General features: G+C 42.3%; 1 protein-coding gene across 3 annotated transcripts in view; it reads right to left on the reverse strand.

Moving 5' to 3' along the window:
- Nucleotides 1-4371: 4371 nt before the first annotated feature.
- The window catches only part of LOC308315845 (DNA (cytosine-5)-methyltransferase 3B-like), a 52946-nt gene continuing 34317 nt past the window's right edge, over nt 4372-23000 (reverse strand). For all 3 annotated transcript variants that reach the window (XM_080764051.1, XM_080764049.1, XM_080764050.1), the window contains 10 exons: nt 21058-21170; nt 20220-20403; nt 18087-18171; nt 15165-15310; nt 10801-10891; nt 9650-9798; nt 7863-7948; nt 7218-7287; nt 6599-6717; nt 4372-6215 (listed from right to left, as the gene is read on the reverse strand). In XM_080764051.1, the coding sequence (XP_080620177.1) occupies nt 6074-6215; nt 6599-6717; nt 7218-7287; nt 7863-7948; nt 9650-9798; nt 10801-10891; nt 15165-15310; nt 18087-18171; nt 20220-20403; nt 21058-21170 (1185 nt within the window). In that variant the 3' untranslated portion in view covers nt 4372-6073. The remainder of the gene's footprint in view (nt 6216-6598; nt 6718-7217; nt 7288-7862; nt 7949-9649; nt 9799-10800; nt 10892-15164; nt 15311-18086; nt 18172-20219; nt 20404-21057; nt 21171-23000) is intronic.

Genomic DNA, 23000 nt, shown 5'->3' on the forward strand with positions numbered 1-23000 from the left:
GGAGTCCGTCCGTCCATTTCCAAGAGCAGTTGTAGTAAAAGAACCGCACTAAAATGGCGGACAGCTCACGTTTGACAATTAAAGCCGTGCGCCGTAACGTTAACACCTATAGATTTGGTTGAATGTAACGTGACGTCATATTCGTCGTGACAACGTTTTTCACGTTTCTTCTTGATGGTGCGTAGACTGTACATAACCACTTCAAACAAACGAAGCGCAGTTCCAGTACTTAGAAGAACCAATTCTCACCGTTCTCTACAGAACTTATGTAGAAAACGTCGGGTCATCGGAAACAAGCACATGAAATACGATCCCGACGGTGTAGGCTATTTAAAGTTGTTTGGCGTCTAACCGATACTCGCAGTTTCACTATAGCCTACAGCGCAGGGCGCGCCGCAGGTCATTCTTTCATACAGGTTGCTTAATTTATTCGCGGAGAGAATTAGACCTAATTTCGAACAATATTCACGTCGCATCATCCCTTTCCCTTAGTATAGCGCTCAGTGTGCGTGCAGTCAGTGTAACAACACAAACAGCTACATTCATGCAAATTAATCGCGACAAATAAGCGCCCGGGTGCTACGGACCCGAACGACCTTGTTTGTGGTTAGTTTATTGAGTTGTTTTCTGAACTTGTTACTTAAAGGACAACTTTAGTTTTTTTCAACCAAGGTTCATGTTTTAGTTTGTTATTAGATAAAGTAAAAGATGAGTGTTAATCTTTTTTCATTTGCTGCTTTCTTTCGTTTTAGGGAATTTAGCTGTTTTTGACAGGGGGGCGGGGGCATTCGAGCATGGGTCTAAATATGTATTTTTTAACACAATTTTATGGTGATTTCTTTTTTTATGGTTTACTATAGTCCTAATGAACGTCAGGAAATTACATCTGGCCAAAGAAGATCACAGGATCTACTGAATGTGAAGGTAGCTTACTGGGGGAAGGCTTATACTGTGTGTATAGGCTCAATATGTAAGTTTGTCACATTCAATAGATCCTGTGATCTTTTGTGGCCAGATGTAATTTCCTGGCGTTTATTAGGACTATAGTAAACCATAAAAAAAGAAATCACCATAAAATTGTGTTAAAAAATACATATTTAGCCCCATGCTCGAATGCCCCCGCCCCCCTGTCAAAAACTGCTAAAATCCCTAAAACGAAAGAAAGCAGCAAATGAAAGAAAATGAACACTCACCTTTTAGTTTCTCTAATAACAACCTAAAACATGAACCTTGGTTGAAAAAAAACTAAAGTTGTCCTTTAAGTTTGAGTAGGCCTACAAATATCTAACTGGAAGCGGAAATAGCAGCGACCGAAGAGGGGGCGTCACTCGCACTCACTCACCATCAAAACAAATGAATGCCCAACAAAACAGCACTAAATCTGTCCGAAATCAGTCACGCAACAACTCCGATAGCGATTACGCAATTGGCGGCGACCTGTAACCTGGTGATGATTCATTTAAAAAAAATCATTTTTGAGCCGAATCCGAACGAAAATAAAGCCTGGTTACCGAGGCTACCTGCTGATAGTGTCCAAAATGATTGTTCTCTCTCCTTTAATTATGCATGACCACAATGGAAACAAGCCTTTTAATAAGGCTTAGGCCTATTGTGTTATCCTTTTACTGTTTTACACTGTACTATTTGCAAACTGTTAAGTAAGTAATCAATCAATCAATAAATCATTCAAAACCACTTCCATTTTTGATTGATTGAGTACTTTATAGAAATGTGAACAGCACGTATAGATACTAGCCTACAGTCAGACTCAGATAACACAAAAGGTCTGGGGACTTGTTTCCCGTCCTGTAATGTAGGGCTGTAGGCTATAGGCTATTCAATTAATCAACATAAAAAACCAGTACACCTGAGGGCGAGAAGCGACCTCGCCCTAAAGGTGATGCATCCGCCTCGTTGACGGCAGACTGCTGGGCAAGCGGCGAGCGCTGGCGCCAGAGGCGTATCTACAATAAGGCGATGGCAGGCGTCCGCCTGTCCAAATCCATTTCTGGCCTGGCCAAAATCCATACAATGAGAAAAGATCACACCCGTGTGAACTGAGTGGTGCAACTGAGTGTACAAGGTTTGATGAGGGCCCAGGTAGGGCCAAGCCTTCATTTTCAGGCCTGTTGAGTACTCTAGTTTTTGTATGGTGCCATGGGCACTGGGGGGAGGATCAACATATGGAATGTCAGAACAGGTTCTGAAATATATCCATATATGGAGATCTATGGGTTTGAGGTCAGATGTATAGTTGCTGGCCAATAGTGATGACATCAGGGATCTGGACTTAATTGCGACAGCAGATTGCATTTACTATGACATCAGGGTCTCCACATCTCCATCCCTGATGATGTCACATGATGTCATGATGCCCGACACACTAACTGACTGGAAATGCTCGATTCCATAGTTAACACCAAAATAGCCTACAATATCATCAACAAATATAAAACACTATAGCCTATATGTAATGTAGAAAAAGGAAACGTTAGATCACCCAGAATTTTCTATGGGAGAAATGAGGAAACCATTCAAGTAAATGCTCCCATAAATTGCAATGGATATGAAGGACCGCAATGGAAACAAAGCTATAGGCTTTCTTTGGTTTCAATCATCTTAGCAGACCCCAAACTGATATTAAAGTAGGCCAAAACCAGTGATCCTCATTTAAACAAGCATTAAACTGCATGACCAGAACAAATCATAACTTCATCATGACTGAAGCTATGATTTATTCTGGTCATCTCATCATGAATTCTTACAAAACATTTTTTTGCAGACGCTCTTAATCCAGAGCGATTTACATTAAGCAAGAACAAAAAACATGGCAATACATAGCCTACATGTATAAAAAGTCTTCGGAGACCAGAAGTCCCAATTCCGGGAAAGGATTATCCTTGAGTCTGGCGCCTTAGACCGCTCGGCCATCCTGACCACAAGTATTGCTTGCGGCCCAATTGGCCAATCATTCAAGATATTAGCATATAATCAAATTGCCTTTAAAGGGTAAGACCACTTTTTTTGAGGTTTGGGTTGTGTAATTACTTTGCCATGATGCAACTCCAAATGTGGACAAGAAATAAGAAATAACTGCTCCAGTGATTAGAAATTGATAATTCAAAATATGCTCCTCATTGACTTACATTGTAGCTAAAACAGCTCTCAAAGTCACTCTTTTAGTATGTAAACAAACAGAAACAATGTTGATTCAGACAATATAGAGCATCACCAAAACTCATGTAGTTTTATTTTTTCATAAAAATGTTATCTTCCTGTTGATTTGTCCATTTTATTGGGAAGAAAACCCGGACTGGATCCGTGGATCCGGATCCAGATCTTCAAATAGTAAAATCAACAGGAATCTAACATTTTTATGAAAAAATAAAACTGCATGAGTTTTGGTGATGCTCTATATTGTCTGAATCAACTTTGTTTGTGTTTGTATACGTACTAAAAGAGTGCCTTTGAGAGCTGTTTGAGCTACAATGCAAGTCAATGAGGAGCATATTTTGAATTGTCAATTTCTAATCACTGGAGCAGTATTTTTTTATTTCTTGTCCACATTTGGAGTTGCATCATGGCAAAGTAACTACACAACCCAAACCTCAAAAAAAGTGGTCTTACCCTTTAAGCTGCATGCATAACAATTTAAATAATCAAATTACCTTCGAGCTGCATGCGCATACACTTTTTCTTTACATCAATATTTCACCACGTGACGTGTTAGTACCGGGACATACTTTTGCGATATAAAAGGTCCGTATGTAGGCCTACGTCCGTCCGAGTGTACCAGCCTTTTAATAGGAGCTGATGATGTGATTGTGACTTGTAAAGGCATGCTTCAGTTGTTGTTCTCTGCAGGCCATCTTCTCAGACTCCGTTCTCACAAAGTTCCAGGCAGTGTCAGTGACAGTCCAATGTGTTCGATCATGCAATTCCCAATGATGTTAAAATACTTATTATATAAGTTATTATATATCTGTTAAATGTGAAAGTGTGACCCTCAAGGAAAGTAGACCTATTACTATAGGACTACTCCCCCTGCAGTATTTTGCAGAAATAACATGTTTGACACAGTGGATACTGTCGGGGAAAAAATAAATAAATAAATAAAATACAATAATAATAATACATTAATTAAAAAAAATAAAAATAAAATAAACACACACGTTAATGTTAGGTTTAGGTGTGCTGCCCCGTGGGAGGTTAGGGTGAGGGTTTGTGATAGTTTGCAGGACTAATGACTGCAGGTCTAGTCTGACCACGTCCAACCGAGATCTCTCAATTGTATTACTTTAAAAATCCTGAATTGCATTAGATTTTTTTCACTCTCAAATATGAATAAAAAAATTATACAAATAACACATGTATTCATCAGCCAAGCTGTTTTATTTAGTAGAAATTATATATAACAGACTAGCTAGTACACAAACATTTTTTTCTTTCACAATAACTACAAAAACAACATAATATTCTGTTCTTAAGGAATAACTTTTGCACCTTATAAAAATGGAAATGGAAAAAATGTGATACTGATAAAATGCAGGAAGCAAAAGTGAACAAAAAGTGTAATAGAAAACGCACACTAAACATTAATAGCACAAAAGCCTACATAGTATGCATACCGGTAGTCAGTAAGTTCCACATCTACTAAGAACAGCAGTCAGCACAGTGTACAAAAACCTACTGATTACAATAATCACTCTAGGATGTTACAAATGTCATGCCAGCAGCTTACATTGCGTTAGAATCCACACACATGATCTCAACATGAAACATCTGAGACGCCACACAGCTACAACAAGGAAACAAAAATAAACAATTTAGAATCAGACTTTGATCTCTTCTTTATAGCGACGCTAGTTTCATTATTCACATTCCTCTAGAGATGACTCTGTGAAAGTGCACAGGTTGTATACTGTAGTTGAGCATGCCAAAAAAGATTTGTCCCGGAAACGTTGTTCACTCCAATAATTTTAGTATAACAACAAATGTCTTGCTGCATTATAAACAGTTGTGCACTTTGCATAAAAAAAAGAAAACAAAAAACACCACTATTCTTGGTGAAAGGAGAGCTAAAACAATTGTAAACATTTCTACCAATACAGTACAAAGTATAAAAATGTTCCAGTGATACAAATATAGCCTATTTACACAAGGCATAACAAGGGTAAAAAGCTACAGAAATATTTTCACAGAAGAACAAGACAATACTACAGAGTTGCCCCATTGTTTGAGGTAATGCCCAGTTAGTTTTGGTGACTGCCAATAGAATGCAACTCCAGTTATTAAAGCAAACTAATTAAAAGTAGTCAAAGTAGTCACAACAAATGTTTTGTGTGTCAACCTGTGTCTCCTAAAGAATTATTTGGAAATTTTAAAACATAATGCCAATAAAACCTCACTATGGTAACCAATAAAACAAAACTGAATTATTGTTTAATGCAGGGTACTCCACTGTGTTCAACGACAGGGAAACAGTAGTGTCTCCTTTGTACAGTAAACTGAAATACACACATTTCCTGATAAAAAAACTATTCACACATCTATAGTAGGATAAACATGATCACACTTTAGCTCAGTTGCCTGGAATGGCTGAGAAAGACTTATATCTAGTTCTTAGAGTATTTCTTGCATTGACTGGTTTCAAGTATATTTAGTTGTTTGGGAAAGGAACATGTCACTCTGGCATTATGAAAATAGAACTAAAAGTGTCTCTATTTGGACCTATACAAAACGTCTTTATAAAGTCTTTGATAAAATGCTTTTCTATTTTGTGTGAAAAATATCTCGGCGTAAAAATAAAACATCAAAAACAGTAAAACATGGGAAATAGTTTGTTTTTACAAAACCAAAAATTATATGAACATAAAACCATCTAAAACAGCTATCACTTTGGTTCAAAAAGGCGTTAAAACAAACAACAAACAATTTTCTTCAGTTTGACAAGCTTTGGGCCCTTTTCCCCTCTCTGTCAGACAACTACAGTAGCAAATGGAAGACTAAGGGAATCAAGCATACTCAGTACAGCCTTATGCCTGACTTACACTATGCTGCCGCTAGGTGGCGTCTATTCACAGGCATAGTAGTCTTTGAGCGGTGCGAACAGGTGTCTGATGACGGGGACACTCCAGGACCGACCCAGCAGCTTCTGTCTGGCACCGCGGCCCATGTTGGAGACGTCTGTGTAGTGGACCGGGAAGCCAAAGATCCTACAGGAGGACAGTAAACAATCCATGTCATGCCTTAATATTTAGAGATTTATTTTCCTCCAGTAACTGCGGAAGAATGCAGGACTCTCCCTCCACCACAGATAACTATAACTTTATTGCACTCCCCCCAAAGGTAGCCACAAGGCTCAGTGGCCTTGGGTTCAGTGGCCCTTTGACTGGGAGGTCGGGGTTCGATCCACGCCCGGGTCATACCAAAGACTCTAAAAATGGGACCCAGTGCCTCCCTGCTTGGCACTCAGCGTGCCTCATGGCACGGCAACGCTTACTTACCAAACTTAGCATAGCAATGCAATAAATGCAATGGAGTGCATGCGCAGCTGCACTGCATAAACAAAACCACGAGAGGCAGTGCAGATCCTCACCTCTCCAGTTCAGTACACCAGAGTATGTCCTCCTTCCCGTTCATCATGACAGGGAAGTGTTGGTCCTTCCCCTGTTTGATGGAGTTGGACCGAGTGGTGATGGTACGCACCTTCCCAAACTACACCACAGACACAGAGACAGACGTAGTGGCAGAGAGACAGACAGACAGAGATAAAAAGTCAAACAAATGAACAACATCACGCCTAGGAACCCATAGACTAGGCATTTAAAGTTCCAGTTCACACGTCCAAACTTAAATATAAATATTTGATCAACAATGTCCATGTCAACAATTTTCTTTTACCCTCCAAAACATCCATAAAAGAGTTTTAGAGCACCTTGAACATGTATTTGCCCTTATTAACAAATCCAAGATCTATTAATTATTCCAATATGCCACTTCTGTAGAAACAACAAACAACCCCTTATTAATATGCTAATATGCCCCTGGAATCAACAAGCAGAAAAAGTTCAGCTGTGGAGGTAAAAACCCATATCATACTTTTTAGAGAAAAGCAGAGTGCCTAAAACTAGGATTTTCATGGATAAGCTTCAAAAACAATAAAAACTCAAAAATCATTATTTTCAATACTAAGCCTCTTTCAGGCTGGTACTTACTTTGGCAACTCTGCCATGGTCCAGACAGTCTTGTAGCTCCAGCTTGTCCATCCCTGATGCACACAGAGGCCTGGAACAGGCAGACAAGTACACAGACAAGGCTATAAATATAGCATGTCATATTTATAGTTTCACCATGCAAAATGTGTGGAAACATTAAAAAGTCTGAAGAGCCTTGTTAAAAGAAAACTGATCATTTTGGTGCAATAAAAAGCATCTGTCGATTGTGTTTTATTTTGTTCTTATAGAATCTTAAATAGAATAGTATTCTGTTCAAGGCCTGATTTTGGACTAATTGGGGTGGAACTAGAGGCCATGGGTCACCAAAATCAGTAGGGTTCATCCAAGCTGAGCACATTTTCATGGCAATCTGGACCCGATTCACTAAGGAAATTTACACCCAGGTGTAAATAAAGTGACTAAAGGAGGACGTATTTTCTATACGCAAAAACGGACGTACAATTAATAAAGGGGTGCGTATGTCCCTGAAATTTGCAGAATTTCACTTACGGCTGCTAGCTGTCGTAAAATCACAAGCTTGTTCTCGTTCAAGTTCATTTCCATTGTTCCACGCCCCATTTAACACCGTAAAAGGCAACAGGAAATATATAACCTCCTAATAGACCTATAGAAGCTGTTGTGTACCTGTTCATGCCAGGCAGGTTCCCCCAGAAGTAGCGTGCTCGATGGGCTGCAGACACCTCAATGGCGTCGATCATCACTGGATTACACTGGATGGAACATGACACGTTACAAATGACATACAATACTGTACATAACCATGTAGAATGTGTTGCCCCTGTCTATTATGTACGTCATTATTCCCAACTCTTTGGCTACCATGCTACAGGTGACCACGCATTGTATCAGCTATTTTAGTGTCATTCCAGATTACATTTCCACATCGTAGCACAAATATGTAACTCAAAGACAGCCCTCTTCAAGCTGATTCAGGCAATTGTAGACTAGTGTTTCTGGTAGTGTGTAAACCTTTGGCTGCATCGTGGCATTGACAGCATGTGCCAACATGTAAAAAAATAAAGGGAAGGCTCATTGTTTATGTTAACAGAAAGTGCCACCTTTACCAAAAACATTACAATGTCAATTTGACTAGTTTCAGGTGGCAAGCAGACTTTACACAAAATATTGTTGTCCTGACAACTACAGACTAGTACAGACTGGCATTTTGAGATCAGACAGGTCAGATGCAGCATTGGAAATAAGAGGAAGTAACACTCTGTGCCAGGAGGTGGCAGTAGTGTGAAGTCTTAAGAGAACCGGAGGCTGAAGCAGCACTGACAAAAACAAAGAACATTTTTGCACTATGGTGTTGGTCGCTCAAGACAGAAATTAAGAGTTGAGAATGGTACTATCTTCTAGTTTAAATGTGTGACATGCATTGCCTCTGGCTTATCTAACCTTGCAGTTTCTGTATCAGAAGCGGACGAGAGGCAAAAAACCTAACGATAATGCGCACACAACTGGGCAAACAGCCAACCAGAGAGATCTACTCCCTCTCTGCCACCTCACTGCTATCGACTAAGTACTCTGACAACGGGTAGTGCATAATTGGAGGGGCCTGCGTTTGCAATGGGCATACTGACAGTATGACATATAATGACTTTATATAAAATGGCCAAATTTGTGCAGTGTGCAAGCAGTGGGGTGGCAGTATCTTAGGAGTTAGAGCAGCTGTCTGGGAACTGAAAGGTTCCTGGTTCCCGCTCCTCCTGGCCAAGTGTCCTTGAGCAAGACACTGAAACCCTGAATGCTCCTAATGAGGTTGGAAGCTTGCATGGTTGCCTCCATCGACTGTGCATGTGTTCGTTAATGTAACGTACATTGTAAAGCACTTTGGATAAAGTCAGTATAGAAAAGCTGACCACTTACAAAGCACTTTAAAAGAGAATGGGCAGTCACATGCATTTATAATAAATATAATATTGTAAATCATATCATAATAGTAATATAGTATCATTTAATTATAAAATAGAGTGGGAGACACAGATTCAAGGCATGGTCTTAAACACATCAGCAGGTTCAGCCTGAATAAGCATTAAAACCAGTGGATCAAAAACCTTTTAGCTCAAGACACAAAAGAGACATTTGATGTCTGCCTGGGACACAAACTAGAGAAATTAGGTGCTCTACAAGCTCACAAAGTGATACATTGAGCTTTTAGATCTGCTCCTTTCACTTCTTGTTTAGTTTATTATCTATGTATGTTATTTGAATTTATTTTGTATTTGTGGAATTTCTTTGATGTGTTTTATTTGTAAGATGTATTCATGAAATTCTGTTGTTAGATGTTAAGATTCCCTCGAGCTTCATAAAATGTCTTCGGCGAAAATAGGCGATCTACAAGAGCAGATTGCTAAATGCTACTACACCCCAGAAGAAGGATGCTACAGATTAAGTGGTTCTTGACAAACCTCCAGGAAGCGAGAGATGTCTCTCTTGTCGTTGACTCCCATGGCGACCACATTCTCGAACATCCAGAAGAAAGGTCTCTCCTCTCCTTCTTTAGGCCTGGCCTCGCTCAGCAGGCGGTAGAATTCAAAGAACAGCCGGCCTGTACCTTCTAGAGAGAGCATAAACAGATGAATAGAAAGAGAAGATTAAGGAGACAGAGGGTTTAGGATTAGGCCATACCTGTCTACATTGTTGACAGGTGTTGAAAAGAGCCACTCAACAACCCCGCCATCACACCACAGATTAATAGAATAAATATGTAATGGAGAAGTATGTTAAAGTAAAATGACTAATAAATAAATAAAAAACAATAATATATATATATTTTTTACCAAACGGTCAACATCAAACAATTGCATAATAAAAACTGAATGTCAAGTACAATCATTGTGAGATAGAATGTGTGTGTGTGCGCGGCGTGCATGTGTGTGTGTGTGTGAGCATGCATGCATGTGCCTGCAGGGCGCAGGCTTGCCAGGCAGTAGGGTTGTTTGCTCATGCATTGCACATGAAATAGGAAGATCAACCGGATTGGGAGCACCGAGTTAAAAAGAGGGAGACTTGGGAGTGTAGGACGTAATGTATGGATTAGGCTTACACGTATACAGTAAGTGCATGTGAACGATGTGCTGTGTACATGTGAGTGTGCATATATTACGTGCACATGTGTGAGTATGTGCACTCAGTTTGAGTGCATTATGTGCAGGTGTGTGAATGTCTGTAACCAGTGCTGTACAACATTGGTTTTCAACCTTTTCAGGTCGTGACCCCCAAAATAATCTTGTAGGAGTTGAGGCATTACGTTACATTATTTTGTTTGACTCAGTCTCACAGATACATAGTGAAAATAGCTGCGAGGCATTGTGAGCTTGTAGATCGGCCATTTTCAAAATGTTTGACAAATGTTGAAAACGTATAGTTTTGTTGATTACTTTTAATGCAGCAATGGCCTTTTTCTTTTCCTTTAGGTCTAAAGTCCTTAAATTGCCACTTCACTCACTGTCATCTGGGGACCCACCCCCACCCAAAACATCATGTGGGGACATTGAGAACCCCTGCTGTACAATACTGTTAGGCTTCAGTGAAGATGAGGGATTAGATCTCGTCCTACCATAGAGGCCCTTCCTGGCAGGGTTGACGATCGACAGGTCATTGCAGGGGCTCCCACCGATCACCAGGTCGAATGGACCCCACTCTTCAATCTGAGGAGACAACAGCACCACCCACTGTCAGACTGAGCAAATGACAGCGCTGCACTGATCTGTTCCTAGACTTTCTCACAAGGAACAAGGTCTGTGATTTGTGTGTCAATAAATTACACCCATCTGGTGCACTCTGACTAGTCCGTCAAAATGGCGAAAGGAAGTGCAAAGACAATACTTGATGAGTTCTGTATATTTGGGCTATTGGTTCATTGGATATTGCCTCCGACAGCTCCAAGTTACCATTTCTCTGTTGATTTTGACTGCTTTGTGTGAGAGGAATTGTTCTCAAACTGTCTCCACTCATAAAGAAATTGGGGGATCTAAGTCAAGCCTGAGCAGGTTGATGGCTTCCTTGAAGCGTGTGTGTGTGTGTGTTTATTGATCCATCAACTCCACACAGAGGAATATTTCTACAGCAGTAGACAATTAATTTCAATAGTAAGGGTCATGGCCCTAAATTAAACAACACACGCACGCACATGACACTCGCGCACACACACACGCACGCACAGGCATGCATGCATGCACACGCGCGCACACGCACACACGCACACCAACACATGCACAGTCAATTGCCTTTCACCTATTTTTCCTCCTTCATCTTGTCCCCCCTTTCCAAAAGACCTATTGAGACCATGTGACTATATTGAGTACAATGACCAGGGAAAAAGATGAATGAAAGAGAAGGCAGAACAGACAGAGAAAGAGGGGGGGGGGAGGGGTACACTAAGCCTCTTGCATAACAGCTGAAAGAAGGCAGGGGCGCAAAACCCATAAATATTCACGTACAACTTTCGCACGCACTCACTCACGCACACACACACGCACGCACGCACGCACGCACGCACGGACACACAGTGTGTAACTAATGAGTTAATGGAGTTCCTGAAGGATTTACTGAAGCTGTGCTTTGTCCTGCAGCCACATTACCACATCTCTGCAGCTGGCCTCTGGCTGTGTGTGCGTGCGGGCATTCATGTGTGTGTGTGTGTGTGTGTGTGTCTGTGAAGAAGAGAGCGAGCGAGCGAGCGAGCGAAAGCGAGAGTGTGAGAGAGAGAGAGAGAGAGAGAGAGAGAGAGAGAGAGAGAGAGAGTGAGAAACAGTTTAATGTGTGAGTTACAGTATGAACTACAACATGACCGTAAGCATTGTGAGTGTGTGTCATGTGCATTGTGCAATGCAACTATAGACTCTATAGTGTGTATGTGTGCAACTGTGCATGTAGTGTATTGGAGCAAGTCAGGCATTCAGGTGTGTGGTATGATTGACGGTGTGGCTGCAATAACACATTGTCTAAACAAGCAAGAAGAACTCCTAATTAGCTATAATGTATGTGAGTCAGAGTGAGATGTTATATTGATTTAAACAAACAAAGTGGTAGGAGGTAGAAGCGCACACCAATAGTGGGGAGGTGCATGTGGTCCCACGTACTAACAGTCCGACAGGCATCAGTCCGACCCCCTATACCCAAAAGGAAGCCACGGGTTAGTTTTAACCTACCACAGGTTAGTTTTAACCTGCCACGCCGGTCGGAAGCCACATGTTAGTTTTAACCTGTCACGCAGGTCGGGAGACACAGGTTAGTTTTAACCTGCCACGCCGGTCGGGAACCACAGGTTAGTTTTAACCTGCCACGGGTTAGTTGTAACCAGACACGCATGTCGGGAGCGAAGGCGTTGTGGGACTAATGCCTGTCTGACTGTTAGTATGTCTAACCAACGTATGCCCGGTGCTGACCACGGGAGAACATCTTGAACATAAAGGAGGAGAGGTCGCACAACTCCTAGTCACCATTACTATTGCCATTACTTTCGTTTAAAAAGACCAACGTTTCGGCAGAGGATGCTTTCTTCACTGTATGATTTTATACCACTGTAAGTAAACAAACCAAAGACAAACGTTTGGTTTTGTCACCAACATAAGTGAGCAGGTGGTATAGTACGCGTGCAATCGTGTGTGTGCATGTATGCACGTATGCCAGGTCCTTGCTTGTGACAGAGACACAGCAAAAGAGAGAGATTGTGTGTGTGTGTGTGTGTGTGTGTGTGTGCGCGCGTGTCACATATAGGTAAATGTTTGCACTGCGTGCACTCCCTCAGACACACAGGCACCTGGGCTGTCTGTCTAACAGTCTACTGATGGATAAGACAGGGACGTGATGGGGGGGGGGGGGGGGGGGTGTAGACAGGAGCACTAGACAAAGAGAACAGAGGTATAAAGAGACAGCAGAAAGGGGAGAGAAAGGGAGTGTGTGTGTGTGTGTGTGTGTGTAAATCTGTTTCCAGTTATTCTGATTCAAAGAATGTATTTGCTTACACAAGTGTGTGTGTGTGTGTGTGTGTGTGTGTGTGTGTGTAGTAGCCTTGCCGAGCCATGAGGCCCATAGGGCAGGAGCCTATCTCTTTTTTCTGTAGCGTGAGGCAGCTTGATGTACAAGTACACCCCCTGGACATGACGCTAGTATGTCGCAGGGACTTACCCCCCCAATCCAACCCTTGATGCTGAGTGTCAAGCAGGGAGGCACTGGGTCCTATGAGTCTTGGGTATGACCCTGCCGGGGATCAAACCCCGACCTCCCAGTCTCAGGGCGGACACTCTAACCACAGCGTGAATTCCGTTTGTGTCCGAGCATAGGCATGGTGACGCCCCGCCTGCCTGTGATTGGCCTACCGACACTGTCTTGACTGTCCTGCTGGATAGTCTGATGGCAGGTTGCTCCGTGGTGGGAAATAATACAAGTAGTACGGTATGATACAAGAGAACGCTAACTTGTAAGTTTTTTACCATGCCTCAGCCATGCCTATGCTCGGACACAAACGGAATTCACGCCTAACCACAAGGCCACTGAGCTGGTGTGTGTGTGTGTGTGTGTGTAGGGGGGTGGGGGGCAATACAAACAGAATGGTGTTTCGCTGAAGCCGCTCATTCTGATTAATGGTGTCTGCAGATGGAGGGGGAGATGAAAGGACCCGGAAAAGCAACGTGTGTGTGTGTGTGTGTGTGTGTGTGTGTGTGTGTGTGTGTGTGTGTGTGTGTGAGAGAGAGAGAGAGAGAGAGAGAGAGAGAGAGACATGAAAAGCGAGGAGAGCAGTGGACAGGTCTCTGTGATGTCCTGACTCCCATCACATCCAGCTGAGGTATGCTACATGACATGTGATTTATGCTACATGACATCTGAAATGCTTTAACCCCGAGGCCGAATCTGTAGGGCCTGACCTAAAGTTTCTGAAAACCTTCAAATTCTGATTCATTATATTTTTAAATAGTTACGTTGCTACAAGTATAGCAATAAGCTGATGAGACACAGAGAGCGCGCCGGCATCAAAGGTAGAACAACGTATAGGTTGCACCAGGCGTCAATATTAAAAGAGAACAAATCACATCATTCTCTATAAATCATATTGACAGTGTGTGTGTGTGTGTGTGTGTGTGTGTGTTGCGGGTTTCTTAAGTTGAGTGTTGACAGGACTGTATGATAACCCCCCCCCCCCGCCACACACACACACACACACACACACACACACACAGATATGTCAATATGATTAATATCTGTTCTCAGTCTTCCATGTCATCTATAGTTCATTTGGATTGGATGCTGAAAGGCGTCACTCAATCATGCGGCCACTCACTGCGCTACAGTATGTGGAACAAAATGACCACCTGCTGGTGCCAACAAGTGAACATTTATTTTTTGACAGACCGTGGGAGAATGTTGACTTTTTCACTCTTTACCAAAGGAAACTGACATTCCTTAGTTCTGTAAAGGCCTGGGGGAGGCAGGGCACGAGAAAAAAAAGTGTTGAATGATGTGTTCGCCTAGTTTGAGACACCTACAGTTGCGTCATCATTTCTCTACCCCCGTACCCAGGGATCATCAGCCATGTTGGCTCGTCCTGGACATTCATGTCAACATTACATTTTTGCATAGATAGCCCTGAATGACCACTATAGGTGTGTAACTGTGAGTGTTCAAATGGAACCAACATCACTATAGTATTAGTGGACTCCGAGTGTGCCATAGTGTCATAATAAATTAAATGTCATACATATTCTGAAGAAAACCTGGAGACTTGACATTCAGTAAGTAGGTGTTATGATCAAAATGAGAACATTATAATGGTGTGTAAAACAGAAAATATAAAATTTGCCACGGACAACACCAAGTCTTTGCCACGGACACATTTGTCCGTTTACGGACATGTTGGTGACCGTACCAACTCCACCCTCCCCTCTACCCCCGTACCACCTCCGCCCTCCCCTCCACCCTTACGTTTTTCTTGGTGATGTTCCTGACATCATGGACGTACTGGATCTTTCCTTCGTGTCTCACCACGCCCACTGAGATGGAGTCCTCGCACACCTCAGACGCCACATACTGGTCCACCTTAAAACCCAGGTCCCTTAGAACCAGGTAGCCTGAAAACACACGCACGCACGCACACGCACACACAACAAACTTAGGATTTTACTAGATTTAAGGTATTTTCACACTGACCCGGGGCGATGTCACCCCTCAACTCTACTTCCTTTCACATTAGATTTAATAACTTGCCCCAGGGTTTATTCTCAACCTGGGGTCGGAATTGTTGCTTTCACACTTCCACTGTTGTTTTTGGCAGGCATTTTTTGGTTTTAGTCAGTCTTAGACTTTTTGACGAAATGCTTATTAGTTTTAGTCACATTTAGTCATTTGCAATTTGTCAATTTGGGGGTCCTTGACATGAAAATGTTTGGGAACCAGTACCACTGCAGTAGGCTATTATCATAATATATATTAGAGTTCCTATCTACAGTCATGGAGAATTTGTTTAGGTCACTTTTCGGATTACTTTTAAAAGCTATAAGTGGAGAAGAGCACATTACAATGGCAGGTAGGCAATGCGAACATGCGGACATGCAAAGCTTGCATCAGATACGTGTGGGACGGTATGTGTGTGTGTGTGTGTGTGTGTGTGTGTGTGTGCGTGCACTAAGGCTGTACCCTAGCCCTTATTTTAGGACTCGAACTTCGGCAGGAATTTCGGAGTGAACATTCGGACCATTTGTTTCTAATTAATTTAAAAAAATAACCGTCTCGATCAGAGCGCACAGCGCGTCTCCCCCGCTCTTTATCAATCTCTCTCGTCTCTTATGCTCCCAACACACACACACACACACACACACACACACACACACACAGGGACGAATTATTTTCTGTGCGTGTGTGTGTGTGTATTTATAAAAAAATAACCGTCTCGATCAGAGCGCACAGCGCGTCTCCCCCGCTCTTTATCAATCTCTCTCGTCTCTTATGCTCCCAACACACACACACACACACACACACACACACACACACACACACACACACACACAGCGTCAAGTGGCTCGCTCTGACATGTGCTCCGCTGCTGCATCTCCGCCACGTAATGACAAGCGGCCGTGTGTGCGTCCTCGCAAACAGCCGATCTGCATGAGGAATAGCAGCCCTCTCGTCGGGAGGGCGTCAGCACAAATATCCTACGAGTAGGGCAACCAAATGGTCAGCTACCCAATGTCTTTGTAAGCTTGCTGGCAGGCAGCTAAAACCAGTGTAGCAATTGCTCGTTGGTTAGCTGCCTCTCTTTCATTAATTTGTTCCACCTGTGTAGGCTACTCTCAGAAGCGCATTGCGTGTGTGTGTGTCACTGTGTTTGTTTCTTCTGCCGTCATGCGCAGGACTTTAAAATTATGGTAAACACAACATGAACAAAGTACTCTCATTATGCATATCGCATTCTCGCCGAGATATATTTCTGAATAAAAAATAAAAAAATAATAATAATAAAAAATTATAATAAAATAAAATAAAATAAACGAATGGTTCAAGGCCATAAATTAAGATTCGAGTGCCAACCTTAACGAGCGAACATTCGAACCCTGAATGTTCGGGGACAGCCTTAGCGTGCACACGCGGCGTGTGAGAGAGTAAAGTACCGTAACCGAGGTAGGGTGCATGCATGCACACACGGACAGGATGCAGCCATAGTAGCGGCAGTATTTCTGATATTTTGCACTCATTGGAGGAACATTTCCATGCATTCTGAAACTTTGTTAGTCAAACCACTAAAATGAGAGTTCATAATATAGAATCAACAACCTCATAGATAGACACAAACGGATACTGGATATGGGGCTTCGTTTCACTCCTCCACTCCAGAGTTAGACAGACAGACAGACTTATTTCCCAAATCATCTACAACAGATGGGATCGGTATGGAGCTTTTTCATGTTTTTCCTCTCCAGTAATGAATGGATATACTGTCGTCATGTTATGTAAGAAAATGGCTAGTCCAGAATTCGCCTTTAATTTTTACTGAGCTACTGCCTGCTAATAGCGACCCATATGGCAGCAGACATTTTATGTTCTGTCACTTCTTCAAATGTATATTTTCTCTTGTCCTTATCAACTGCTGAATTTCACCGTCATCAACAAATCACTCAATATATTTTGATCTAGCCAGCTAGCATTGATAAAGTTGTTGTAGCCAGAGAGAGAGGATTGGGGTATTTGTGAGTGCTATGGTATGGTAACATTGTACACAGTATAATCCTAAAATTTACACTCGAGATTGGGTTGAAGCAATCAACCCAGGGCGACCTTAACCCTGCTGTTTTCATTATTTTTCTTCCCATGGCACATCAGATGTTTTCAACGCGTATATCTATTCTACGTCCGAGCATAGACATGGTACGCCCCGCCTGCCTCTGATTGGCCTACTGACACTGCCCTTCTAGCCCTTCGAGTATAATACTAAGGTCTAGCCCCCATGGTCTCACCAGACTGTCCTCCGAATCTCCGATACACCAGGTTACTCCGTGGTGGGAAATAAGTACAAGAGAATGACAGCTTTATTGGCACGCACGACAGTAACTTGTAACTTTAATTTTTGTAGAAAAGGCAAACTAATAACTAAACTAAACTTGTGCCCTTTGCTTTGATTGAATGTTGAACTAGCATTACGGAGTGCATGTTCAATCAATTATTCCATCAAAGCAAACGGTATAAACAATATTAGTTTGCCTCTTCTACAAAAATAAAAGTTACAAGTTACAGTTCTCTTGTATCATACCGTACTTGTATTATTTATTTCCCACCACGGAGAGTAACCTTGCATCTGACTATCCAGCATTATATCCACCTCGGAGGACAGTCAAGATCAAGACAGTGACTCACCTGTGGCAATGCCATCGAAGAGGGAGAGGACTCTGATTGGTCGTCTCTGTTCTGCAGGGACTGCTGGGTAGTTCTTTGGTTTCTCCTGAGACAGACAGACAGACAGACAGACAGACAGACAGACGCATACATTGCGGTTAGTAAACTATGCATGAACTATAAACGGCTCTGCTAAAATCTCTATGGGTTAAGCTGACTCAATTAATGCTTTGCACAAGTCACTTGACGTATCACGGAAAGCCATCATACTTTATTCCCTCTCTATGGTATCCAAACTCAGCAGTCAACACTTGCAAACAAAAATGACGAGTCAAAACTGCCAGGTGCAGAAAGCTCTCATTCATGAACATCTACAGTATAATCAGTTTGCAACCTCACGGCTTCACATTGCTGCGTTCAGAGTATGGGTTTTGTGCCGTTCAGACTATGGGTTTTATGGGTAAGTTTCCCATTGGCTTAGACTAGGCAGCCTAGAGACGAGGCAGCCAATCATCAGATTATTTTTTGTCGTTATGAAATCACTTTTGCTGTGCGGTGTGTCGAGCGACACTACCTGTCTCTGCATTATTAACCACTTGAGCTCTATTTTATTCTTTGGTTATTAAACAAATGAGCATTTGTGCCTGTCGTAGACATGCGCAGAGCAAGTTCAGTCAGGGAACCTCAGTCAGCGCGCCGGCCGTTTATTGGGCCACCGCAGCATCAGGCTCTCATCCACATGATTCACTCAGCCAATCACACACTCACCCCATCTCATACCGGCTACTTTAACCGGAGGTTTTGCATTCATCCTCCTGCTTGCTTGCTTGCTGCTGCTTTATTGTATACTGTGCGCTGCTGTATACAAAGTGCTCACCCACCTCCACCCCAGCTACCACCTGTCGTTTTGGATCTACTGTTTAGTTACGGGGATTCGGAGTCCCTATGGTCGGGACTGATGTGCTTGACCTGAGTACCTAAAAAGCAGATCCAATACATCGCCAAACCATAATAAATATATTGCATTTATTATCTTATATTCAATAAATATATATATTACATCCTCCTTGAGTTGTCTGACTGAAATGTTATTATAGCCCATGAGGGCTCCATTTTTGTCACTACACTTCTTTGCCTTTTTTTTTTACTATTTTGCAAAACATTTTTGAATAGTTAAAATGGCCAGTCTACAAGCTCACAATGTGTCAATGTAGAGGCTAGCTGAACTATTCAAAAATGTTTTTCAAAATAGTAAAAAAAAAGGCAAAGAAAATTAGGGATAAGGGGTTTAGCTGTGACGAAAATGGAGCCCTCCCACACATGAGACCAGTCAAATCCCAGGAGTAATAGTGCACCGAAGTCCTGACGTAACTCGCTCATCCCTTCGATTCCCCTGGTTCGCGGAAGTAATTTCTCTATGGAGAATAACATGGGGTGATCGTAATATCGTCTACTATAAGCGTTGTGGTCCAAAAATAAACGGCGTTATTGTCAGGGAGGTGTCTCTGTATCGTTTGCAACAGTCAGTCACTCATATATGATACAGTCTGCTTCTAGCGAAAATGTAACTAATTCAGTAGCAGTAACATTAGCGTTTTCTCTCAGTCAGTTGATTCTTCATATCCATATGAGTGAAGCGGCCGGGATGACATGTTTATTTTTCAAACACAGTTCTTATATGAAGCAATCTAAAAATCCTCCTATGGCGATTTCAATGCAACTAAAAAAATACATGAACCTGGGGACTGACGCCCTCTACTGAAAGTGACGTCAGACTTCGGTGCTCTATTGCAACATAACCACAACATTGTCTCCTCCCAGCTGCCGTAGTGTCTGTCTCCTAGACTCCTACGCACATCAGCTAAAAAAGAAACCACACACACAAGGTGAACCTTTTGGTGAAAAATGTGATTTGAACATGCAGCACTAACATTGCGCCACAATATCTGCTCCAGGTCATAAAAGATAATTCACAGAATCTGTGAGCTTACAGAATGACGCACATTTTCTAACAAACATCCCAGAGGGGAAACTTGGTAGTTTAGGAGTGCGAGGTCACAGTCCAGTAATAAACCACTATGTGTACTGTGAACACACAGAAAGAAAGACAAGAAAAAGACCCTGAACAAAACATGAACCTGTGGTGTGACTTACAAACTCCTGTCCGTTGTCGTTGACGAAGAACTCCTGCAGCTTGAGACTCCAGTCATGGCGTCGTTTTAGGACGCCATAGTGGAGCACAGGCTGACACATGTAGCAGCGCCATGGGTCCAGGTGGCGAGCACTGTTAGACGCCCCGGCACCCACCAGAATATCCAGACAGTCCACACAGAAACATCTGCACACACACACACACACACACACACACACACACACACACAATAATTAATAATATAATATATTATCTTTTATAGAGTGCCGATGTCCTGACGCCACTCGCTCATCCCCTGGTTTTAGATATCTTAACCCATTTAGGCCTTCTGAAAGAATATATATTCAAAGATTTGTGCCGCATTTAAAAAAATAGCAGACCTACAAGCTTGTAGCGCGCCACTCGGTGGCGCAATATGAGCTTGTAGATCTACTATTTTCTAAAAGCTAAAGTATAACACAATGCTTAGTTAAAACACCAAAATTGTCTCAAATTGGGATTAAAAAATAAACAAACTGTCTCTGCTATATTGCCGGGGAGGTGTGTCTGTATCGTTTACGACAGTCAGTCACTCATATTTGATAGTCTGTTTCTAGCGAAAATGTAAAAAACTAATTGGGAAGTAGTAACATTAGCGCTTTCTCGCAGCCAGTCAGTTGATTCTTCATATCCATATCAGTGAAACCGCCGGGATGATGGAAAGCGTCTTGACAAACGTCTGATGTGACAGTAGATTTTTGCCCAACTCATCACCGACCATATCACAATCTGAGAGTGAGAATGTGTAGAGGTGAGAGAACGAGGGAGAAAATAGATTGTGTGTGTGTGTGTGTGTCTGACCTGCAACAGTTGGCGTTGCCACACAGCAGCACCTCTCGTCCTCCACAGCAGACTGTGCAGTAGGACTGGTACCCATCATCATCATACATATAGGAGATCTCCAGGTACACATCCTATACACACACACACACGCACACGCGCACACGCACACGCACACGCACGCACACACACACACACACACACACACACACACACACACACACACACACACACCCTTCATAAACAAACGAACACCCTCTCTGCGTGTTGAAGGTTATGCTTAATTTACACTAGTCTTTGCATCATCTTTGTCGTGAGCTTGCTCGGCTGTTCTTGGCGAGCGGCACCATTGTATGACGAAGAACGGAGTGAGTGTGGATAACGTTCTCATAGATCCTCTAATCTCCCCATCGCTCACTGAAGAGCTACAGAACACTTTTCACACGTTAGGTAATACTCCACACGACAAGCAAACCGATTCAGAGGGTGTGAAATTTGCACAAGTGGCCCTTTAATCCCCACCAGGTGATTGTCTTTTCCCACATGGATCTATGGCATTAAGGAAATGAAATCTTCATTTCAGCTCCTCAAGGCCTGTCCACGTCCTGCGCTCCAGTCCAGCCAAGACTAGACTTGTCTACAACACACAGTATCCAGGAAATACTAAATATATTATTAAGCAGATGTGTTCAATTGAAGCAGGGTCTCTTTGGCCCTGTTTATACCGCATTAGTTGATTTAAATATACAATACACTTAGCCATGGGCCTCCCAAGGCTCTGTCTATATACTAATCTGTTTTTCCCTTTTTTCCGTCTTGTCTGTAAATATCAGATCAATAAGCTCACATTGCGATATGTTGTGAGCTTGTAGATTGCCTATTTTCATTGAACGTTCGCACCAGAATAGGGACGCTAGGGTTTTCATAAAATCCTCAGTGTTTATAAACTCTAAAGGTGTGTTCACAAAGGCGTAAAGGCACTTATAGTCGCGTGATTTTGGTCACTGGGACGAATGTGTTCATTTTGGTGTTCGCCTATTTGCACAAATGGCACGAATGCTGTCGATCACAGCACACACAGGACTATGGAAAAGTACAGAATACGAATAACACGGTTTTAAACTAGCAGTTGTACAGTAGGTATCAAATTAATCAAGAATGAGCAATTACATGGTCTATTTCTTGACAAAAATCTACAGATCGTTTACACTATACAATCAAGCTGTCAAAGACGCACACAGTGTGTTTGTGTGTGTGTGTGTGTGTGGTTTTCTTCTCCCTCCTGTCAGCTCTTCTCCCCCGGGCGACTGATTGTGGAGCACCCGTTTGGCGAGAAATGGGCTATATAAAAAGCAGTTTCTTGACTCTACGCAGGGGCTTGTTTTGTTTGCAGGCACAGAAAATGTGCATAGGAACTCTTCACACATTTGAATGAACGGCAATGTGAAATACAAACATTCAACAAATAAAATCAACAATAAAATGCATCTAAATGGAAAGGGCCGTTGACAAAAGCAGAAACCAAATGACACCCACTTAACATGCCTGGACAGTGTCCAGATATGCATTATACACCTGGAATTAAAACATTCTTGGAGACTGAAATCCAATCTACCCCTCTCTAAGATCTCCACACTTATCGTCATTTATTCATCACATTTGCAGCCTTTGACATGGAAGGGAAATCAACCGTAACTGGAAATCAACCAGTTTCCCAGAAGCCCTTGCTTCTGGGAAACTGGTTGATTTCCAATTACGGTTGATTTCCCTGAGTCCAATGCAAAGTGAACGAGGGTGTAGAGACAATCTTAGCTCGCTTTGCTCTTTGACTATGACCCCGGAACAAGGAAGTGGCTTTTTTGTCGGCTCAATAACAAATCATTTTTTCATGATTGTGTGGAGTGTTTTCAAGCGGATTTTCATGGATCAAAGGCGCAAATACTTCTGCGTATGCTCCAAAAGGT

Source organism: Protomyctophum bolini, assembly GCF_963924005.1.
Source record: "Protomyctophum bolini genome assembly, chromosome: 5".
NCBI classification, from domain to species: Eukaryota; Metazoa; Chordata; class Actinopteri; order Myctophiformes; family Myctophidae; genus Protomyctophum; species Protomyctophum bolini.